Genomic DNA, 17,488 nt, shown 5'->3' with positions numbered 1-17,488 from the left:
GTTATTCCTTGACTGCTTTCTCTGGATCGCCTTCTCTCCACCAAAGGAACCGCAAGAAGTTTCTGTGGTCAGGCCTGACGTTGACTTGATGAAACATTCCTTCAATGTCGCACATAAAGGCCACGGCTTCCTTTCTAAAGCGGCAAAGCACGCCAGTCAAGTTGTTTGTCATGTCTGGACCCTGTAAGAGACTGCCGTTCAAAGAACTTCCTCGAAATTTTGCGCTAGCGTCGAATAGCACTCTAATCTTCCCAGGTTTTTTGGGGTGATAAACGCCATGATGCGGGATATACCATACTGTTCCATCGTTGATTGAGAGCTCTTCTTCGGGGACTTCCTCGGCGAAGCCCTTACTTATTACCTCTTGCATGAAATTCCGGTAATGTTCGCTATAAGTTGAATCCGCATCGAAACGCCTTTTGAGGTTGTTCAGACGGCTCAGGGCCATCTGTCGGTTGTTGGGTAACGATACCTGGTCAGTCTTCAAAGGTAGAGGTAATTCGTAATGACCGTTATCTAAATGCTTGACACCGCTCTCGAGGATTTTGATAAAGTTCATTTCATCGCAGGACAGGGATTTTTCTTCTGATTGATTCGTACTGCTCTTCTCGACAAAGTCCGTCATGAACATCTGGTTTATCAGTGCAGGAGAGATAAGCTCTTTGGATTCTGTTTGAAATGTGATGTGACATCTGTTGTCACGGATGTCTGACTGCGTGACTGCACGATTGGTCATGTATAGATGATCTTCATTTTCTAGTCGGCTGGGATCCACTGTGCCTATGATTCCCCATCCTAGCGCTGTCTTCTGGCCGTATGGGTCGTCCTCTCTGCCTGGTATGACGTCACGCGGTTTTATGGCACGTGGGCAATTGGAACCTATGAAGGATTCCAACTTCGACGTCTTCCCTGTAAGGCATCAACCGTTCAGCTATTTGCTCTAAATGAGGCCAGTCACGTGCCACTTCTGGTCTTGGGATTTGATTGCGTCTTGCGGGAATGTTGTCAAGTGAGTACGCACCTGGTAGAGGTATGTCTGCATTTTCACTTAAGCCACGTACAGTTAAGCCCTTTATCTTCATACACCTTTCCACACCTTCACCCATCACCGTGCCCACGCTCAGATCGACGAGTGGGCCGGTTAGGGATAGTTTCTTCACCACAGAGTCCTTTATGAAGCAAGCATCTGATTGATCGTCTAGAAGAGCATAAACTAGCAGTTTTCGCTCTGGATCAGATGCATGGTGCAACCATACTGGGACTATCAGTGAGCTGACAGAGTATACTTCATCTCTTGGCGAGCTCTGAATGCGATTCGATGTTTTGGGGCTGGGAGGTTCCTTTTCTGCATGTCGCTGTTCACGTGGTACATAAGTGTCCTCATGTAATGATGTTGGGTGAGGTCCCTTGCACTCGTCGCAGGAAACCTTCTTACGGCACACGTTGTTCTTGTGACCCCATCTCAAACAGCCAAGGCATCGCCCAGCCTTTATTATGAATTCCTTGCGTTTCTTTTGTGTTAGTTTGAGATACTGGGGACATGTTTCTATGTAGTGTGAGTCCTTGCACATTGGACAGGTGGGACTTCTGTGATCTTGCCTTTTCTCATCGCTTCTAGAAGCTGTTTTCGTTGCGTGAGATACACTGCCGTAGGGTCTGGTCATGCGCACTGTTCTTGTGTTTAGATTCACCTTCAGCCTTGAAAGCGCGCATGGAGATTATGGGGTTGCAGGCGATTCTCGCTTCATTTTGGACGAAGCTGCAGAACTGTGAGAACGGTGGATAACCGGCAGTTGGAGTGTCCTGGTTCATCCAATGGTCCACTTCTCTAGCCCATCGGTTGACGAGGTAAGGTGGCAATTTCTTTACCATTTTCTGGTTTTCGTCAGGATCGTTTAAAGCGTCCAAGAACGAAGTGGTGCGCATTGCTGTTAGCGACTGGTTCAGAAAGTCTGAAAACTTTCGTAAGCTGACACCATCGTTGGGTTGGACCTTGGGCCATTCGCTTATTTTCTTTCGGTAGGCATTCGCGATAAGGAAAGAATTTCCGTACCTGTTCTTCAGTACAGCCTTGGCCTCCTGATATGCTTCCTCCGTGTCTAAGGTGACATACCCACTTATCGCCTCCTTTGCTTCACCTGCTGTGTACCTCCCAAGATAGTACAGGCGCTTCGCCGGCTTGGTAGTTTGTTCTTCCACGATGGTCTGAAAGGACTTTAGCCACTTGGGGTAATGAAGCAAATCTCCACGGAATATTTCAGGTTCTGGGAGTGGCAGCGAATCTCTTGTTCGCCTTTCACTCAACAGATCAGCCAGTTGCATTAGTGGATTTTCTAACTATGAGGGTTTCGATGATTCCTTTGGAGGTCGTACTGTACCAGTCGTGGCTGCATTCCTATCAGGAGGAATTGTCGGCTCCGGGATCGCCTTGCTATGCAGTTCGCATGGGGGGTAGATTTCCTCGTTTGCTGACCACGGTTGTGCAGCAGAAGCGGTAGGGACCGGTGCAACGAAAACGTCTGTTCCTTGCGAAGCATGCATAAATCCTTCCAGGGTGTGAGCGTTCGTGCATCTAGAGGCCGATGGGGAGGCGGATGGAAACTCGCGGACTATCGCGCTATCTATTCCGCTGGGCAAGAAGGAGACTTGTGTGACTGGCGAAACGGTATCACGTGACTGTTCAGCTGTTGTGACGAATGGATTGGTCACGAATTGGGGCTTAAGCTGGAGCGATTTTGTCGGTGACTCGGTGATATATGTATATAGTATTTATCATTTTCGCCAGCGGTTTGCGTTACCGCTGTTGATTTATCGACTTTACTAGTGTTTATATTAGGCAATAGCGGAGGTGGCATGTGGAATGCAGATTTTATGGGAGAATCTATGAGAAGCTGATGGTGGATTTGGTCTTGTACGGTGATCGGGGTCGAATTGTAGTTAGAGACAGGGTTTGAATGCAACGGAGGAGGATTATATTTGTCTAATTGAGAATGCGTGACTGAATTGACTTGACCTTCTAAATATTCTTCTAAGCGTTCCTGTGAACAGTTTTCACTAAGCAAATCCGCAAATCCTATGCCTTCGATATCTAGGAGAGCGTTCATTTCGGCCCGTGCTATTTCATACCCTTTTTCCAGCTCGAACTTTTTGAGATCTTCCCTTGTTTTGTTAAGTGCTGCTCTTTGTCGACGTTCTACATCTGCTAAATGTAACTCAGCTGTCAGCCTCGCTAATTTTGTTACCATTTTTACCTTTCGTTCTAAAAACGAAGCTGTCGATGACTTTGAGCCACTCGATTTTTGCGATCTTTGCGATTTGCTACTGGAACTTCCTAATACTGACGCCGGCGCGGAATTCTCTCTCTCCTCGGTTCGTTTTAGTTCCAAAATTCGGTTATTTGCCAACTTTAATACTTCGTTGTGTTCCTTAAGTAAGTTCTCAAATTTCTCTGCGTGTGAGTTTACTTCTGTGCCTATATCTTCTTCGTTTCTTAATTCTGCTATTCTATCGTAGACGGACGAGACGATTTCCCATCGCGTTTCTAGATATATCCTTTCGGGTCTTAATTTCTCGGGATCGTCGCTGTCAGATATCATATCCCTTAGTTTATTGTGTTGTTTTGACCATTCTCTCTGAGCATTACGAAACTCGATCTCGATTAGCTGTAATTGATATACGCGTCCTTTCTCGGTCTGTATTCTTACTCGTTTTTCTGTCATGATCAGTTCGCTAGGCCTTGTTTCAATCCGATGGTTTTAACTTGAACGTTTTGATCGAAAGAGTTTTTACTGTAACGGCTTGGGGTCACCCTTGCTGTCAACTAGACCCGCGGTTACGCCGCTTGGGGAGAAAGGCTTAAACACTGTAATCCACACTCGATTCTTTATTGCAATAATGTTGGATCACGTAAAAACTAAAACATAATACAAAGGACATAAATAACTAACTATAATCGACTGTAATCGGGTTCCTAAACTAGAATCACATGCGTAAACTTTGGTAACATTGTATAAGTTTGGTTCTTTAAATCATAACAAATTTGTATACGTCGAAGTATGAATCTAAAGATATTGATGGGTTTCTTCCGTAATCAGGTATAGGTGATTGTAAATGATCATGTAACACTACGTATATATATGATATAAAAGGAGGGAAAACAAGAAGGATAACATAGTACATACCTCTTTCCTCCCGTACAGTATTCAATCTAAAGCCACGAGGCTGAAACATTATACTACGCTAATAGTAATTGACGAAGTGACGTAATCGAATAAACAACAAATCATTTACATCGGGAACCCATTATGGATCGAGTTCTCTCGCTGTGTTAGAAATTCCTGTTTGGTTGCAGAAGAATTGCGACAACTTTAAAACCAAATATAAATACTTCAGTGCGGCTCGACTATTCTAGCTTAAACTGTCTTGCTTGCTGTATTAAAGCAAGAACTTTCCCGCCAAGTGCGAATGAATAATTTTAAATCTCAATTCCCTAAGGAAATTTTCCAAGTTTAAAGGTTCATAAACTCACCGTTTCACTAGAATGAAACGGTGAAATTTCCCAACATCTCTACTCCATATCAAGCTTTTGACGTAAAACTTTCTAACTAATAAAGGCCTACGCTATAGAGCTTATTATTTGCCAAAGAAATGCTCACCTGCAACACAAACAAATAAGTTGGAAAAAGTTCAAGTTCGTCCGCCATCTTGACCGTGAAGCAAAAGAGACCTGGGGACCAATAATTGGTGATGCGTAACATGAGGGCGGACTGCCGCTCGGCCATCGCGGGCGCAACGTTCTATTTTATTTGTTTTATTTTATTTTTGACAAAAAAAATTAAACGTTTGAAATATTGAAGCAAAATGAATTGCGTTTAGCCCTTTTATTGCTTGGATATCAATAGGCCTTTTGCAGCTAGAGATCACGTGCTTGGATACCGCATAGCAACGCCATACTGGAGAGCAAGCTCTCCAGTAAACAACAGAGATCTAAAGGTCATACAAGCGTGCTTTCAAACAAAGAATTATAGTTAATACAAGCCCAAGAGCATTCCGTTTCTAGATATTCAGTTAATACAACTCGAACTTGTCTGTAAAGTGAGGGTTCTAAGTGGAATTCGTCGCGGTTTGGAGTGGAGTTCGTCGCTTTTGCGGCCGGCTTCGGCGTCGGAGTAGAAACAAAATGGCTGCTAACGAAGGTATGTCTGAAAAAAACTATCTTTTAAACAAACTAATCGGCGGCTTTTTATAATAAAAAACGAAGAAGTTAACTTCATACTAAAGAGGGTTTAAATGGAAAGAGAAATTCGAGTCCATACCACTGCTATGATTGATATTTTTACTTAAACTTTTGGGTCTTTTTTGTTTGTTTACACCAGCCGAAAACTCTTCACAAGATATAAGTTCCCTGCCTGAGTTAACCTTTGCGTTCGTGGAAAATTACGCAAAAGACAAGTCTGGTTGTAAGAGTACTTCTAAAGCTTACAAGTTTTTTGCCGAGCCTGGATATTCACATGATATTAAAGGTAAATTACCCATTGGTTGTTTGAATTATTGTATACCTCTGATATAGCTTCTTGAGTTCACTCTCTTATTGTATTCGCTTTGTTCTTTTGTTAATAGTTGCCTATGATTTGGATTCTGCGGTAATAAATGCCCGATGCTACCGCTCAATGAAAAAGAGCGAGCCTCCACATATACTCCAAGCTAAAATCAAGTTGACCGACTGCTCAGCTTCTGGGAGATGCTCATGTGTAGCTGGCATAGGTGGATACTGCCATCATGTAGTTGGTCTTCTTTACTACATTGCCCACTGCAAACAGCTTGGTCTCCGCTCTGTCCCTGACTCCTTAACATGTACTAGCATGCCCAAAAGATGGAGTATTCCAAGAGGTAAAAAGATTGAGCAGAAAGAAATCCAAGACATCTTGGTCAAAAAACCAAAAATAGGTGCAAATTATAGCAAATTCATAAAGAGCACTCTTTACTCTCCATCAGAGGTTTACAGAACAATGACAAAAGAAGACTTTGATAACTTCGAAACTAAACCACTGATAGCTAGTATACTCCCAAGTGCAGAGAACCTTGCAAGCATTTCATTTGTGCAATGTAAATTTGGTAAAGTTCCCAAAGGCTCAATTATTTCCTATCAACAAAAACTGTCCCAGGACTATGTTATAAATGATTTTAGCTGCACTAACTTTCCAAAGCTACCTTTGGATTCTGCTGAAAGCAGATTTGAGAACACTTTCTCAAGTTGCCTGACTCAACAGCAGCAAGCTTCCTTGGATGCACTGAGGGTAAGCACAGAGGCATCACTTGACATCCAGGAGAAAATAATGACTCAAAGTGCAAACAATCTGTGGCACGTGTTGAGAAGCAAACGCATTACAGCCAGTAAGTTTGGAATTGTTGCAAAAAGAGTAAGAGATTTTGAAAACTTGGTAAAGCAGCTCAATCTATCTCGCCATGTTGTAACTGCACCTATGAGAAGGGGAATTGAAATGGAACCAACAGCTGCAATGACCTATGCTAACAACTTGAAGGGTGGATCAGTTAATTTATTTCCATCCGGTCTAATCATCCATCCTAAATGTCCATGGCTGGGTTGCAGCCCTGACCGTAAGGTGTATGACCTAGAGGCAGTTCAGAATGGCTCCAATCCTTTTGGGCTGTTGGAAATCAAGGTTGTAAAGGAGGGGGAGACTGACTTTGGCAATGTCAGATACCTTACCAATGATCCTATCACCAATGAATACTCTTTAAAGAAAACTGATATCTACTATTATCAAGTACAGTGCCAGCTAGCCCTGACTGGCCTTGAATGGTGTGATTTTTTTAGTTACATAAGTGACAATCTTTTTGTTTGCAACAGAATTTATTTTGACAAAGATTTTTTTCAAGAAGCAGAAGACAAGGTTGATAGTTTTTATTTTCAACACTTTTTAAAATAATATCATTTCTTTGAACACTGAAAACCAATGTTTAAAATAATATCCTAAAGAGATTGTAAATACTGGAAAGGATTTCCACATTGCATTTGAAAGTGACTAATAAGTTGACTTATTATAGTTACCACAGTAAACCCATAAAAAATGGTATTTTACTATACAACTATTGCAGAAAATATGAAAAAATAACTGCAATAGAAAATAAAAAATTCTCAAGGAATAAGTATTTATGAGACTAGTACCATTTCATGGGTTTAATGTGATTTCTATTCCAAATAGCTATTACCAGTTACTGTTGATTCCCATTATTGCCATTAGCTATTAAGGGGCCTTGGAAATTTATTAGAAGACATGCCACTGTGTACAGTTGGTTGATTGATGCTAATGCATTAGGTGGAACATCAGAATCAAAAAAATGATATTCCTTTATTCTCCTGATGGCCCTTTCAACATGAATTCGAACACTAGCTATTGCTTTGGTTTTTTGTACATCCTTTGTTGAAAACTGAGCTTGACTCTCTAAGAAAGGAGGAATATTGAGCTCTACTCCCTTTTCAAATAAAAGGTCCTCTACATCAAAACCTTTGTCTGCCATAACTGAATCTCCCATTTCTAGCAAATCCAAAATACCACAACACCTAGTGATTTCCTTATCAGATATTGCTCCAGTATATAACCCAGAAACAAAGGAAACTGCCCCATAAGGAGTTATCCTAACCAAACCTTTCAGGGTGGTATTGCTCTTATAGGAAGAATATAATTGAGATTGCTTGGATCTATCTCTCTAGTCGTACTAAGACTAGAGCTGGCTGATGAATACGATTGTCCAGATGACTTCGAGTTCTGTGGTGAGTATATTGGCTGCCATACGCCGCCATCTCTCTTTCTTCTCATTTTTCCCCCTTTTTCATTTTGAATAAGCCTTAGCTAGTATTGCCATTGCCCAAATCAGGTCATTCTTTGTAAAATACATTAGGTTTTCTCGATTCTTTGATTATTAACTCACAAAAGCACTGTTAATATAACTTCTATATATGTATACACCTACTTGCAAGAACGTTGTCATACAAAAATAGAATATTAGTGATTTAGTGGGATAGGAATTATATTAAAAACAAAAGAAGATCACTGAAGCTGAACTTTTTCTTTTGTCTTTTAATGTATTCCTTTCTCACTAAATTACTAATGTTCTAATATCGTATGACAACGTTCTTGTGAGTAGGTGTATATATAAATATGTTGAATATATATATATATTTTTTAAGGGATTTGTATTGGGTAGCTAATTATACAGAGGGTTTTTTACTGTTTGATAATTGTTACAAGAATAAGTATAGAAATAGGAAAATCCTAAAACAAATGTAATTGGCCTATTTTGAGCCACGTCAAAATATTTAATTCTACCCAGACCGAAGGGTTCGTCATTTCCGGTCTCAGTATAGTCGGTTTGTATAGGGTTACATTCAACCTCGTGCGTAGCCTCAGTTGTATATCTTAGCCTTCGGTGCGGACATATTTTTAAGACGGGAATACCGGGAGAATTTATTCAAGTGTATGGGGACTGGGCTTCAGAGGCTTATAAATCATACTTAGAGTTCTCAATGTCGTGTAAATTACAAGTCGCACATACGATGCGCACTTCTCTCCTTTGTTTGGTGGGTTTGGAGGTTTGAGAAGTTTATAACCAGGCCTTATTTTTCTTCTGTTGGATTAAACTTCTCATTGTGCCAAACAAAGGAGTGTTGTGTCATTGTTTCATATTAGTTTTGTTTATTGGGGTTCTATGAGTAGAATTAGATTGGAGTAAATAATAATAATACTAAAAAAGTAAAGAGAAAACCATAAAGGAAACAACACTTATAGCAGCTGGATATAGGAGACTCTAGTGAAAACATTGATTGACTGTATCTTTAAATTGAAAACAGCTACTGTGAACCCCCAAGATATATAGAAGCAAGAAAATTAATAAATGGAGTAGAGAGTAACCCACCCATATAACACTACTCCTTACTTTTCTGCCCACCTACCTATGTATCGCTACTTACATCCTACCCAGCTATCTATTTAGCTATAGGTCTGCCTACCTACCTCCCTATCTACCAATGTACATACCCACAGCTATCTACCCACCTACCTACCAACCATCCCATCTACCTTAACCTATCTACCTACCCACTTACGCACCTACATACAACCTACTATACAGTACTTACCTACCTACCTACCTACCTACCTATCTACCTATCTACCTATCTACCTACCTACCTACCTACCTACCTACCTACCTACCTACCTACCTACCTACCTACCTACCTACCTACCTACCTACCTATCTACCTATCTACCTAGCCATCCACTCACCCACCTGGCTACCAAAGTGATTTTATACCAAGCAATCTAATTTTATTACCTTTCAAATTCCATATATCGTAATCTAACTATGTCATCAGCTGGAACCCCCAAAAATGCCTACCAAAAAATATTCACGCTGTCAGATGCCTCTGATAACAGTCATTTTACTTTGCTCTCATTAGCTTTAGATTTTAAGACAAAAAAGAAAATGTCATCAGCTGGAACCCCCAAAAATGAAGAAAAATCTCAGAGCAGTTCAGCTGAATCATCTCCAAGATCTATAGAGGAGGAACCTAAGATCAACAAATCAGAGGCCTTTAATCCTAAAGACATAAAACTAAACCAAGGACAAAGAGAACTAGGAGAACTGACTATAGAAACCCTTAAAAGAGGTACAATTATTTTGAACGAGTCTTCTATGGGGTTCCTCTTCTCTTTCTCTCCCTTCTTTCAGGCGGGGAGGAAGGATTACATGTAGTGCGCATGAGCAAATGTAACACACCGTGGCGCTAAACATTGTTTTGACGAGAGCGGCTGTCAAAATCATGACAGCGTTGCTACGTTATGCCAAGCATGCGCAACAAAAATAACGTCCTACATCGGCAGAGTCTATTTTTCTCTCTCAACCAAAACAAAAGGAAAATGGGCTCTGCTAGCAGGGAATCTATGGGGAGTCACATCTCAATTCAAAGTTCAATTTTATCAGTCTTGAAATTAAATTGGGATTTAATTTGCACTTAATAATGTCCTCATATTTATAATACGGGGGAGAATATTGCCCCCTAGATCCTCTAGATATGCAAATAGCTATCCAATACTATGTGTACTTCATGTTTCGCTTCCATGAGGAATCATGTAATGCTCTGAAAGGAAGATGGAAGACCTGTGGGCTAGGTTCACCAATACCTCTTAATGAGAAAGTAAGATTAAAGTTCGATACAATGCTTTAGAGCAAAAAGATGTACCATCTTTGGAATCGGAAGCAACAAATAATGATGAAGACAAAGTGGATACTGAGGATAGAGTAACCAAAGCAGATGAAACATCCCAGTGGATGGGGAGGATTGGGTTCTTCTCTGGCAATCCAACGGTAGAGACTGTCAAAGGAATTCTCCATATCTATAAAAACAAGTGAGTAATGTTACGCTTTATGAAATTCATTTTAAGGATTTATTTGTTTTTCTTTGGTCATAATAGTTTCTGTGTTACATGAAATACCTTTGAGAAATATTTTCCTTCCAAAATTAGCTGTTCTGAGCTATCATGCTTGTTGGCTTGTCCTTGCTACTTTTATTCATGTTTATGATTTGTTCATTTTCAGTGAGATGACGTCGCTCACCAAAGGAATTTCCAGAAGTCAGACCATCTGCATGCTTGCAGTCCCAGCAAAGCTTGCATGTATTGACCTTTTACAGTTTGTGGCTTCCTCAGAGTATGTGTTATTAGTTATTTCCTCGTAAAAATATTAATAAAGTATTAATGAATTAGAACAGGTTGTTGGGCACAAAAAAAATTGAACCTCATGCAATAACAGTGCATTGTTCCTGCCATAGAACATGGCTGCGGCAAAGCCCTTCTATAACTCTGCCACTAATATAAATGTGGCCCTTAAATAGGAATTTTAAGTGTGTAATTTTTACAAGGTAGAAAAAATGCCAAACTTGGCAAGAAAACCCTTAAGTATGCCCAAGATAATAGCAGATGTTTAATTTTATTGACATAATTTGTTACTATGGTTTTGTAATTTTTGTAGAGAGTTTATACAACACATTAAGATCATCAGAGACGCCACACCAAACCAGTACATGGCTTTAATCAAGTTTAAAAACCAGGTGCAAATAATCAAAATAAATTTTAATTCCATGACAACGTTTTATTCAAATACCACTAGAGTGCAAACCATACATCCATGAAATACTACTAACTAATTAGTATAAAATAGCACCAATGAAACAGATGAAACAAAAGAAATAGGGGTTGGCAGAACATGAGAGAAGTGTTAGGAGAAACATTGACGTGTAGCAAAGTGCTTCTCGACATTCTCAAGTGTTCTGCCAATCCCCAAGTGCTTTATGACTCCACACAGCACAGCAAACAAGGTTTTCACTTCTTTCATAAAATACAAATTTCAATAACTGTTATTTTGGATAGGAATGACGCAAATGAAAGTGCGCACGTGCTGCATGTGCTCTTGTAAAGCATGTGCTCCCAACCAATCAGAATGTGAGATTTATACAAGTTATTTTGTAATCCTTTTTTTTTAATACGAATTAGCGGATGAATTTTACAACACTTACAATGGCCACCAATACAATTCGCTTGACGAAGAGGTGAGATAACGCTTTGCCAATAAATGTTTCTTTTTCGTATCATATTCTCGTATATGACACATTCTTCTTTAAATGTACAGGTCTGCCATCTTGTCTATGTAGCAAAAGTAGAAGTCTTGAAGTCTTCACAGGTATACTTAACATATTTTATATTGTTTCAAGAAGAATTCGCTGATGTGTCCTGTTTTCTTTCTTACTAGGGAGCAAGTTTACCGTGTTCTGGTCTTACAGAATTGCCAAAGTGTCCAGTTTGCTTGGAACGAATGGTATGTTAGGTATTTCTACTCAGTTATTGCTGAATTGCACTAGTGACGTAATTTCATGTTGTGCTAAATGTTCATCAGAGGAATTGCAAGTCTTCAATAGAATTCTGTCTGGCTGATAGCACATGGTGGTCAGTGTTTTTGACCACAATGTGGAGCAGATAATGGGATTCAAAAACTTTTACCAGCTGATGAAAGCCAGCAATTGAAAGGTGATTTGAAATTTGTGCAGGCCGTTATTTATATGGAAGCTGTTATGAGAAGCGATTAGAGCATCAGCAGAAACAGTAGCAAAAGCAATGGCCGGCTACAGTAACATCAATAACGACAACAGTGCCGACAGCACCAATAACCGCGTCAAATACAATTTCAAGTTCAGAAACATCTATTTTATAAGAGGAATAAGAATAATAGAAGCAGCAGAAGCTGCAAAAAAAAAAAAAAAAAAAAACCCAGCTGCAGAAACAATAGTAGCAGCAGCAGTTACAGCAAGATGCATTTTAAGAACGGCAACTTCAAAACAAAAGCAAACAAATCTCACCTCTACATATTGTTTGTACAGGATGAATCAGTTGAAGGAGTTCTTACAATCCTCTGTAACCACTCATTTCATGGGAGCTGTTTATCCAAGTGGTCAGACACAAGGTACACTGTTTGTGATAACCACACTTCTATGAAAGCTTGACTTTGAACTCAAATCATCTCATTCATTCTTTTCCTACCTCAACAGCTGCCCAGTTTGCAGATATGTCCAAACCCCTGAACCAAACAGCGAGAACAGGTGCTTAACGTGTGATTCAACAGAGGTAGGAACATTACTACTATTACTACTATTGAAGGAATAAAAAACGCGTGCGCGTGCTGTGTACAGTTGTAAAGCACGCGGGGGTTGTTGCAGAACACGAGAGGAGTGTTAGAAGAAGCACGACGCATAACGGAGTGCTTCTCGACACTTCTCGAGTATTCTGCCAATCCCCAAGTGATTAGATTTAGATTTTCTTCCATAACTCGCTCAATTGTTATCTTTAGAACTTGTGGATTTGCTTGATATGTGGTCACGTGGGATGTGGACGTTATGCTGGTTGCCATGCGTACAGGTATTGAAACACTCTTTTACCACTGTTTAGTTAACTGACTTACCCCAGGCACGCCAGGTATTGGTGTTCTTTTTTTTGTGTGCTTATTTTTGCTCTCCACAATTTGTTTCGTTTCAGGCATTATGAGAAAACCCAACATACGTACTCGTTAGAGCTGGGAACGCAGCGTGTTTGGGATTATACCGGAGGTACTTGATAGCAAAACTCTCTTTATATCAGTCCCAGTTAGGGAGCGTTTATGATTTCAAGCATGGGTGGGAAATAGAAATTGGTGAACCAAAAAAAAAAAAAACATCTTCTACCCTTTATTTGTTTGTTTGTTAGTTTGTTTTATTCTTTTTTTTTTTCTTTTTCTTTTTCTTTTTCTTTTTCTTTTTCTTTTTTCTTTTTTTTTTTGTTTGTCGTTTTTATGTGGTTTTGAGATGATTTTCAGAGTTTTAACACAAAAGTTCCTGGAAAACCACTAGAATTTTCTCTTTCCTTTGGTAATATAATATTTCCATGTCATTTGGTTTGTTGTTTCCAGACAATTATGTTCATCGGTTAATCCAAAACAAGACAGACGGTAAGCTAGTGGAGTATGGGCCCGCGCAAGGTCAGGTACTAGGTACCTCTATGAGCTAGAGACTTCTTCCAGAAAGAACGAGACCAAGGTGTACCCTTGAGTGTTGATAGTGTATGCGATTTTTACTGAATATCAAGTTCAGACACTTTACTTTTGTCACAGGTCCACAAAACGTATCCCTTTACCTTTTGCCTATTTATTTTGTACAATATGTTGTACTGTTGTCCATCCACGTAACATGGCCATTTTCTGGGCTGCGTAACTAGAAACGAAATACAACAGATAACTGACTGCATATGACGCTTATGATATAACTAAGAAATGCATAGAGTAACAACTAAAGGGAGTCGCTTAGCTTTAATGACTGCTCATAATCGCGCAGTGTTTCATTTTACGGCGGGTTTTTGTCTCTTTATTAGCTGGGCGATGAAGAAAAGTTGGATTCACTTACGCTTGAGGTATATTTATTTATTTTGCTTACAATATTTATTCCTTTAAGTTATAGATGTTTGGTTCAACTTAATTTTTGGGGATACGTTTTTCGTTATTTTTGCCTTGTCTTGGATGCAGATGGCCGCTTGTTTGTTATACGTATTTTTAGAATTACGCGCGTGAAATACTGCACAACTGTTTCTATAGCCTTCACTTTCATGTTAGTGAAGCAGGCTAGTTACTGTATGACTGCAATATAAAGCGTCTAGACTTTTGGGGGCTCGTGCATGTGATTGGCTATGAAATGAGTGCAATATAAATTATTATTATAACTCAGGACCTTCAACCAGACAATCCATTGCTGGTGTGAATGTCTGTAGAAAGACTTGCGATACGTCACTGTGGGCTTCATCATGTCACTTTGCCATAACTAGCCATCTATTGCACCTCTGCGGTGTAAATGCAAACATGCATGTGCTAGTATTTGATGACTGACTATGGTTTTGACTTTAATAGTACACGTACCTTCTGACCAATCAACTCGAGAACCAGAGAATGTACTTCCAGGATAAGATCACCCGTGTGGAGACCGAGGCAGCAGAACAGGTAAAAAAACCACTGGCGGTAGTATTTAATATCTGTAGATATATTTAATATGTATAAGGTGACAAGGATTGTGGAGTGCCGCAGTGATCGGTGCTTTGGTCCTCTTTTCTTACATTTTCATAAATCATATTGCCGCGTTGCCTTCATAATTTATCTTTTATCTTTTCTTTTTTATCACATGTTATGTATCATTAAAAGTCATAAAAAACGTGGGGTACTACAGAGATCGGTTCTTGTTCGTAACATCTCGTGACATGTTTTTAAAGTCATTGATTCATTTGCAGCAACAAAATGCCTTTTTGATTAATTATAAAAGGGTCTTTCTTTATAAACTTCTAAAAGTTGAAGATAATGGGGGTACCATAGGGATCTGTATTAGGTCCTATTCACTTGAATCTCCCAATACAGAAGATATATACAGAAGATATATAATGGGGGTACCACAGAGATCTATATTAGGTCCCATTCACTTGAATCTCCCACTACAGAAGATATATATAAATACTTTCTACTTCGATAATGATTCTAAGGTTAAAGAAATGGAAGAACGTTCCAAGAAAACTCTGGAAGAAGTTCAGCGACTTGAAAAAAAACTTGCCGACTCGGAAAAAGAAAAGAAAAACCTTGAGAAGAAATACACCCAGGTATGAATTGATACAAGGGACGATTTGTAAGATGTCCTTAAATTTGAATATTGATGCTTAATACTTCTTTTTAGGTTGTTTCTAAGGAGGGGAAGCTTGTGAGTGAATTGAAAGAAGAAAAAGAGGTATGTGAGTTGAATGCTGTAAAATATGGTACGCTTGTTCTGATGCGTGTGCAATCAACAATGACCAATATTCACCTTTTCGGCGCTAGCTGTAACGTGTCAAGAAGTTCGGACATTGTTCTCGGTTCCCTTACAAACTCACTGACTCTAAAAAGAAAATTCACATCGATTTCTTTAGTTAGCTTTCTAAACAGCCGCAAGAAAAGCTTTAATCAAGTTAAAAAAATGATATTTTGCTCGTATTTATAAAGCTAGCTAAACAAACCAAGTACATAATTCGCTTAAAAGTCGTACACTTGTAAGGAAATCCGAGATCAATATCCGAACTTCTTGGTGACCCTAACACAATACAACACCATTTTGACTAAGAGATTTCTCTTTTGGGTGGATAAAGGCTTTCGAAATTTATCAACGACATACCTTTGTAGTTACTTGGCTTTGGCTGGCTTTGAGAATGGAAGTTAAAAAGCTTTTGGGTGAATGGGGAGAGGGAGACTAGTGCACATCGTCCTTAAGAATTTGGGTTAATTCTTGCTGTGTGGTTTTTCCTTCTTTCAGCTGAATCAATGTCTTCGTGATAACCAAAAACTATGGAACGAAAAAGTGTCGCAGATGGAAAAGAAACTAGAGGAAACAGAGACCAAATATAGGAAGGTAAAATAACTCGTGCTGTGTAGGGATTAGACAGTTGTATCACAAGTGTATAGACACTTTGCTCCGCACTTTTACTATCACATGTAAAAGTGATATAAGTACGTAGCGGTGAGACTGGTTTTGGCTCCTGAAGTCGTTGAGAATTGTTAATGGTCCACTTTGAACGACAAAACCCGAAATTTCAAACTTCTGCTGTCTTGTTAAAGTAGCCTTGAAAATGGGTGTAAATGAAGTTGTGGAAGGTCCGCGGTGACCATTGGTGTTACCATCAATGTATGTCACATCGTGTTACGCGCGCGACTATAGGACGTTTGCATGATGGCGTCATTTGACTCCTACTACCACAATGCTTCGCGAATTTTCTTTCTTATTTAAATTTGTATTCCCTCATGAGAATACTAAGACAATTGGTGCTAATTAACTGAACAAAAGAAAGTGTGCAAGGGAGTCTGGTAGTAGAGGTCAATGACGCCATCGTGCAAACGTCCTATTGACATTAAAACTTATTCTCTTGTAGGAGGTTAGTGATCTACAGGAACAAGTAAATGATCTGATGAGACACTTCGAGACACAGCAAGCCATCGCGTGTGCACCCGATGATACTAGACAGGTAAGATACATCAGGTTAGGGAATGTTCATTTTGCCCAGACGTATTTTTTGAGGGGGAGGGGGTGGGATGGGTTTTAGTCGGCACGTAAAAAAATATATCATTTAAGGGAGGAAATTGAATATTGTGCTCATTGATAAAATACTTTCTTCTGCACTGAAAGAAAGTTGTTCGAAGTTCAAGGTTTTGTTGTTGGTCCCACCAGGAACTCCAGGAAGGACAACTGTTGGTCGGGGAATCTCAAACGCAGCAACCTAAATCGAGACGAAAAAGAAGATAACAGGCCAGAACGAACAAACACCGCAAACATTAAACCCGTGTGGAAAAACTGATATTAAAACTAGATAGTGCTAAATAAATACTGCAAAATCGTTCGTTTTTGTTGTAGAGTGCGTACCATCCGTGAAAAAGTTAACTAACAACATTGTACAAGTCAGAGCAAAGTTTTATAGGTCTACAGTCTATTGAGGTTTACTGAACTTACTAACTTGTGCAAATTTGTGCAATTTTTTTACAAAGTTTTTCACAGATATACACTCATTTCAATAAAGTTAGTCACCTGAAAAGCTACAAAGCTGAGACCAGCAAGGATTATGGGTAGTTACATTTTACGTTTCAACCGCTTGATATACTTGAGATCTTTTACCAGTTATAGTCTCACCTTCTCTGAGCATCCTCAACTGCTGCAGTTTGTCAAAAGCTTTACTTGTTGGATATGAAATATTTCCCATGATTCTCAGCGATCACAGCTTTCTCGGTTTTTGGTGACTAACTTTAAACTACTTATTGAAATAAGTATATAGTATGCACTCTATATTTTTGCGTTATTTGATTAAAACGATCGATCGATACGAACACGAAATAA

At 39.4% G+C, this 17,488-nt stretch overlaps 4 protein-coding genes across 4 annotated transcripts; 2 read left to right on the top strand and 2 right to left on the bottom strand.

Annotated features, from left to right (window-relative positions):
* Position 1: 1 nt before the first annotated feature.
* On the bottom strand, positions 2–1,571 carry LOC148912733 (uncharacterized). The gene is made up of 2 exons (XM_089026828.1): positions 1,022–1,571; positions 2–909 (listed from the first exon to the last, which is right to left on the bottom strand). The coding sequence occupies exons 1-2, from the start codon at positions 1,569–1,571 to the stop codon at positions 2–4; spliced, it is 1,458 nt and encodes a 485-aa protein (XP_088882954.1).
* Positions 1,572–1,614: 43 nt separating this feature from the next.
* On the bottom strand, positions 1,615–2,322 carry LOC148912732 (uncharacterized). Its single transcript, XM_089026826.1, has one exon. The coding sequence runs from the start codon at positions 2,320–2,322 to the stop codon at positions 1,615–1,617; it is 708 nt and encodes a 235-aa protein (XP_088882952.1).
* Positions 2,323–4,902: 2,580 nt separating this feature from the next.
* Positions 4,903–7,528, top strand: LOC148912731 (uncharacterized). The gene is made up of 3 exons (XM_089026475.1): positions 4,903–5,195; positions 5,376–5,522; positions 5,620–7,528. The coding sequence occupies exons 1-3, from the start codon at positions 5,180–5,182 to the stop codon at positions 6,948–6,950; spliced, it is 1,494 nt and encodes a 497-aa protein (XP_088882601.1). The 5' UTR covers positions 4,903–5,179; the 3' UTR covers positions 6,951–7,528.
* Positions 7,529–9,387: 1,859 nt separating this feature from the next.
* On the top strand, positions 9,388–17,457 carry LOC116305006 (BRCA1-associated protein). The gene is made up of 18 exons (XM_089026825.1): positions 9,388–9,691; positions 10,250–10,430; positions 10,621–10,731; positions 11,053–11,131; positions 11,710–11,760; positions 11,830–11,895; positions 12,455–12,537; positions 12,623–12,698; positions 12,922–12,989; positions 13,107–13,177; positions 13,516–13,589; positions 13,974–14,012; positions 14,503–14,592; positions 15,123–15,236; positions 15,311–15,361; positions 15,920–16,015; positions 16,533–16,625; positions 16,829–17,457. The coding sequence occupies exons 1-18, from the start codon at positions 9,388–9,390 to the stop codon at positions 16,901–16,903; spliced, it is 1,722 nt and encodes a 573-aa protein (XP_088882951.1). The 3' UTR covers positions 16,904–17,457.
* The last annotated feature ends 31 nt before the right edge of the window (positions 17,458–17,488 follow it).

Source organism: Actinia tenebrosa, unplaced genomic scaffold (genome assembly GCF_029948245.1).
Source record: "Actinia tenebrosa isolate PJP-AT-01 unplaced genomic scaffold, QUT_ActTen_1.0 PGA_scaffold10__47_contigs__length_13832649, whole genome shotgun sequence".
Classification (NCBI taxonomy): Eukaryota; Metazoa; Cnidaria; class Anthozoa; order Actiniaria; family Actiniidae; genus Actinia; species Actinia tenebrosa.
Note: the sequence above shows the minus strand (reverse complement) of the source record. Positions and strands in the feature narration are given on the sequence as shown.

Bases quoted from the DNA above. Each gene is read 5' to 3' on its own strand.
- LOC148912731 (XM_089026475.1), top strand. The intron at 5,523-5,619 runs GTAAATTACCCA...TTTTGTTAATAG, and splicing joins ATATTCACATGATATTAAAG to TTGCCTATGATTTGGATTCT.
- LOC116305006 (XM_089026825.1), top strand. From the start codon at position 9,388: ATGTCATCAGCTGGAACCCCCAAAAATGCCTACCAAAAAATATTCACG. The intron at 10,431-10,620 runs GTGAGTAATGTT...GTTCATTTTCAG, and splicing joins CTCCATATCTATAAAAACAA to TGAGATGACGTCGCTCACCA. The intron at 11,896-12,454 runs GTATGTTAGGTA...TTGTTTGTACAG, and splicing joins CAGTTTGCTTGGAACGAATG to GATGAATCAGTTGAAGGAGT.
- LOC148912732 (XM_089026826.1), bottom strand. From the start codon at position 2,322: ATGCAACTGGCTGATCTGTTGAGTGAAAGGCGAACAAGAGATTCGCTG.
- LOC148912733 (XM_089026828.1), bottom strand. From the start codon at position 1,571: ATGTGCAAGGACTCACACTACATAGAAACATGTCCCCAGTATCTCAAA. The intron at 910-1,021 runs GTGCGTACTCAC...GATGCCTTACAG, and splicing joins TGCAGACATACCTCTACCAG to GGAAGACGTCGAAGTTGGAA.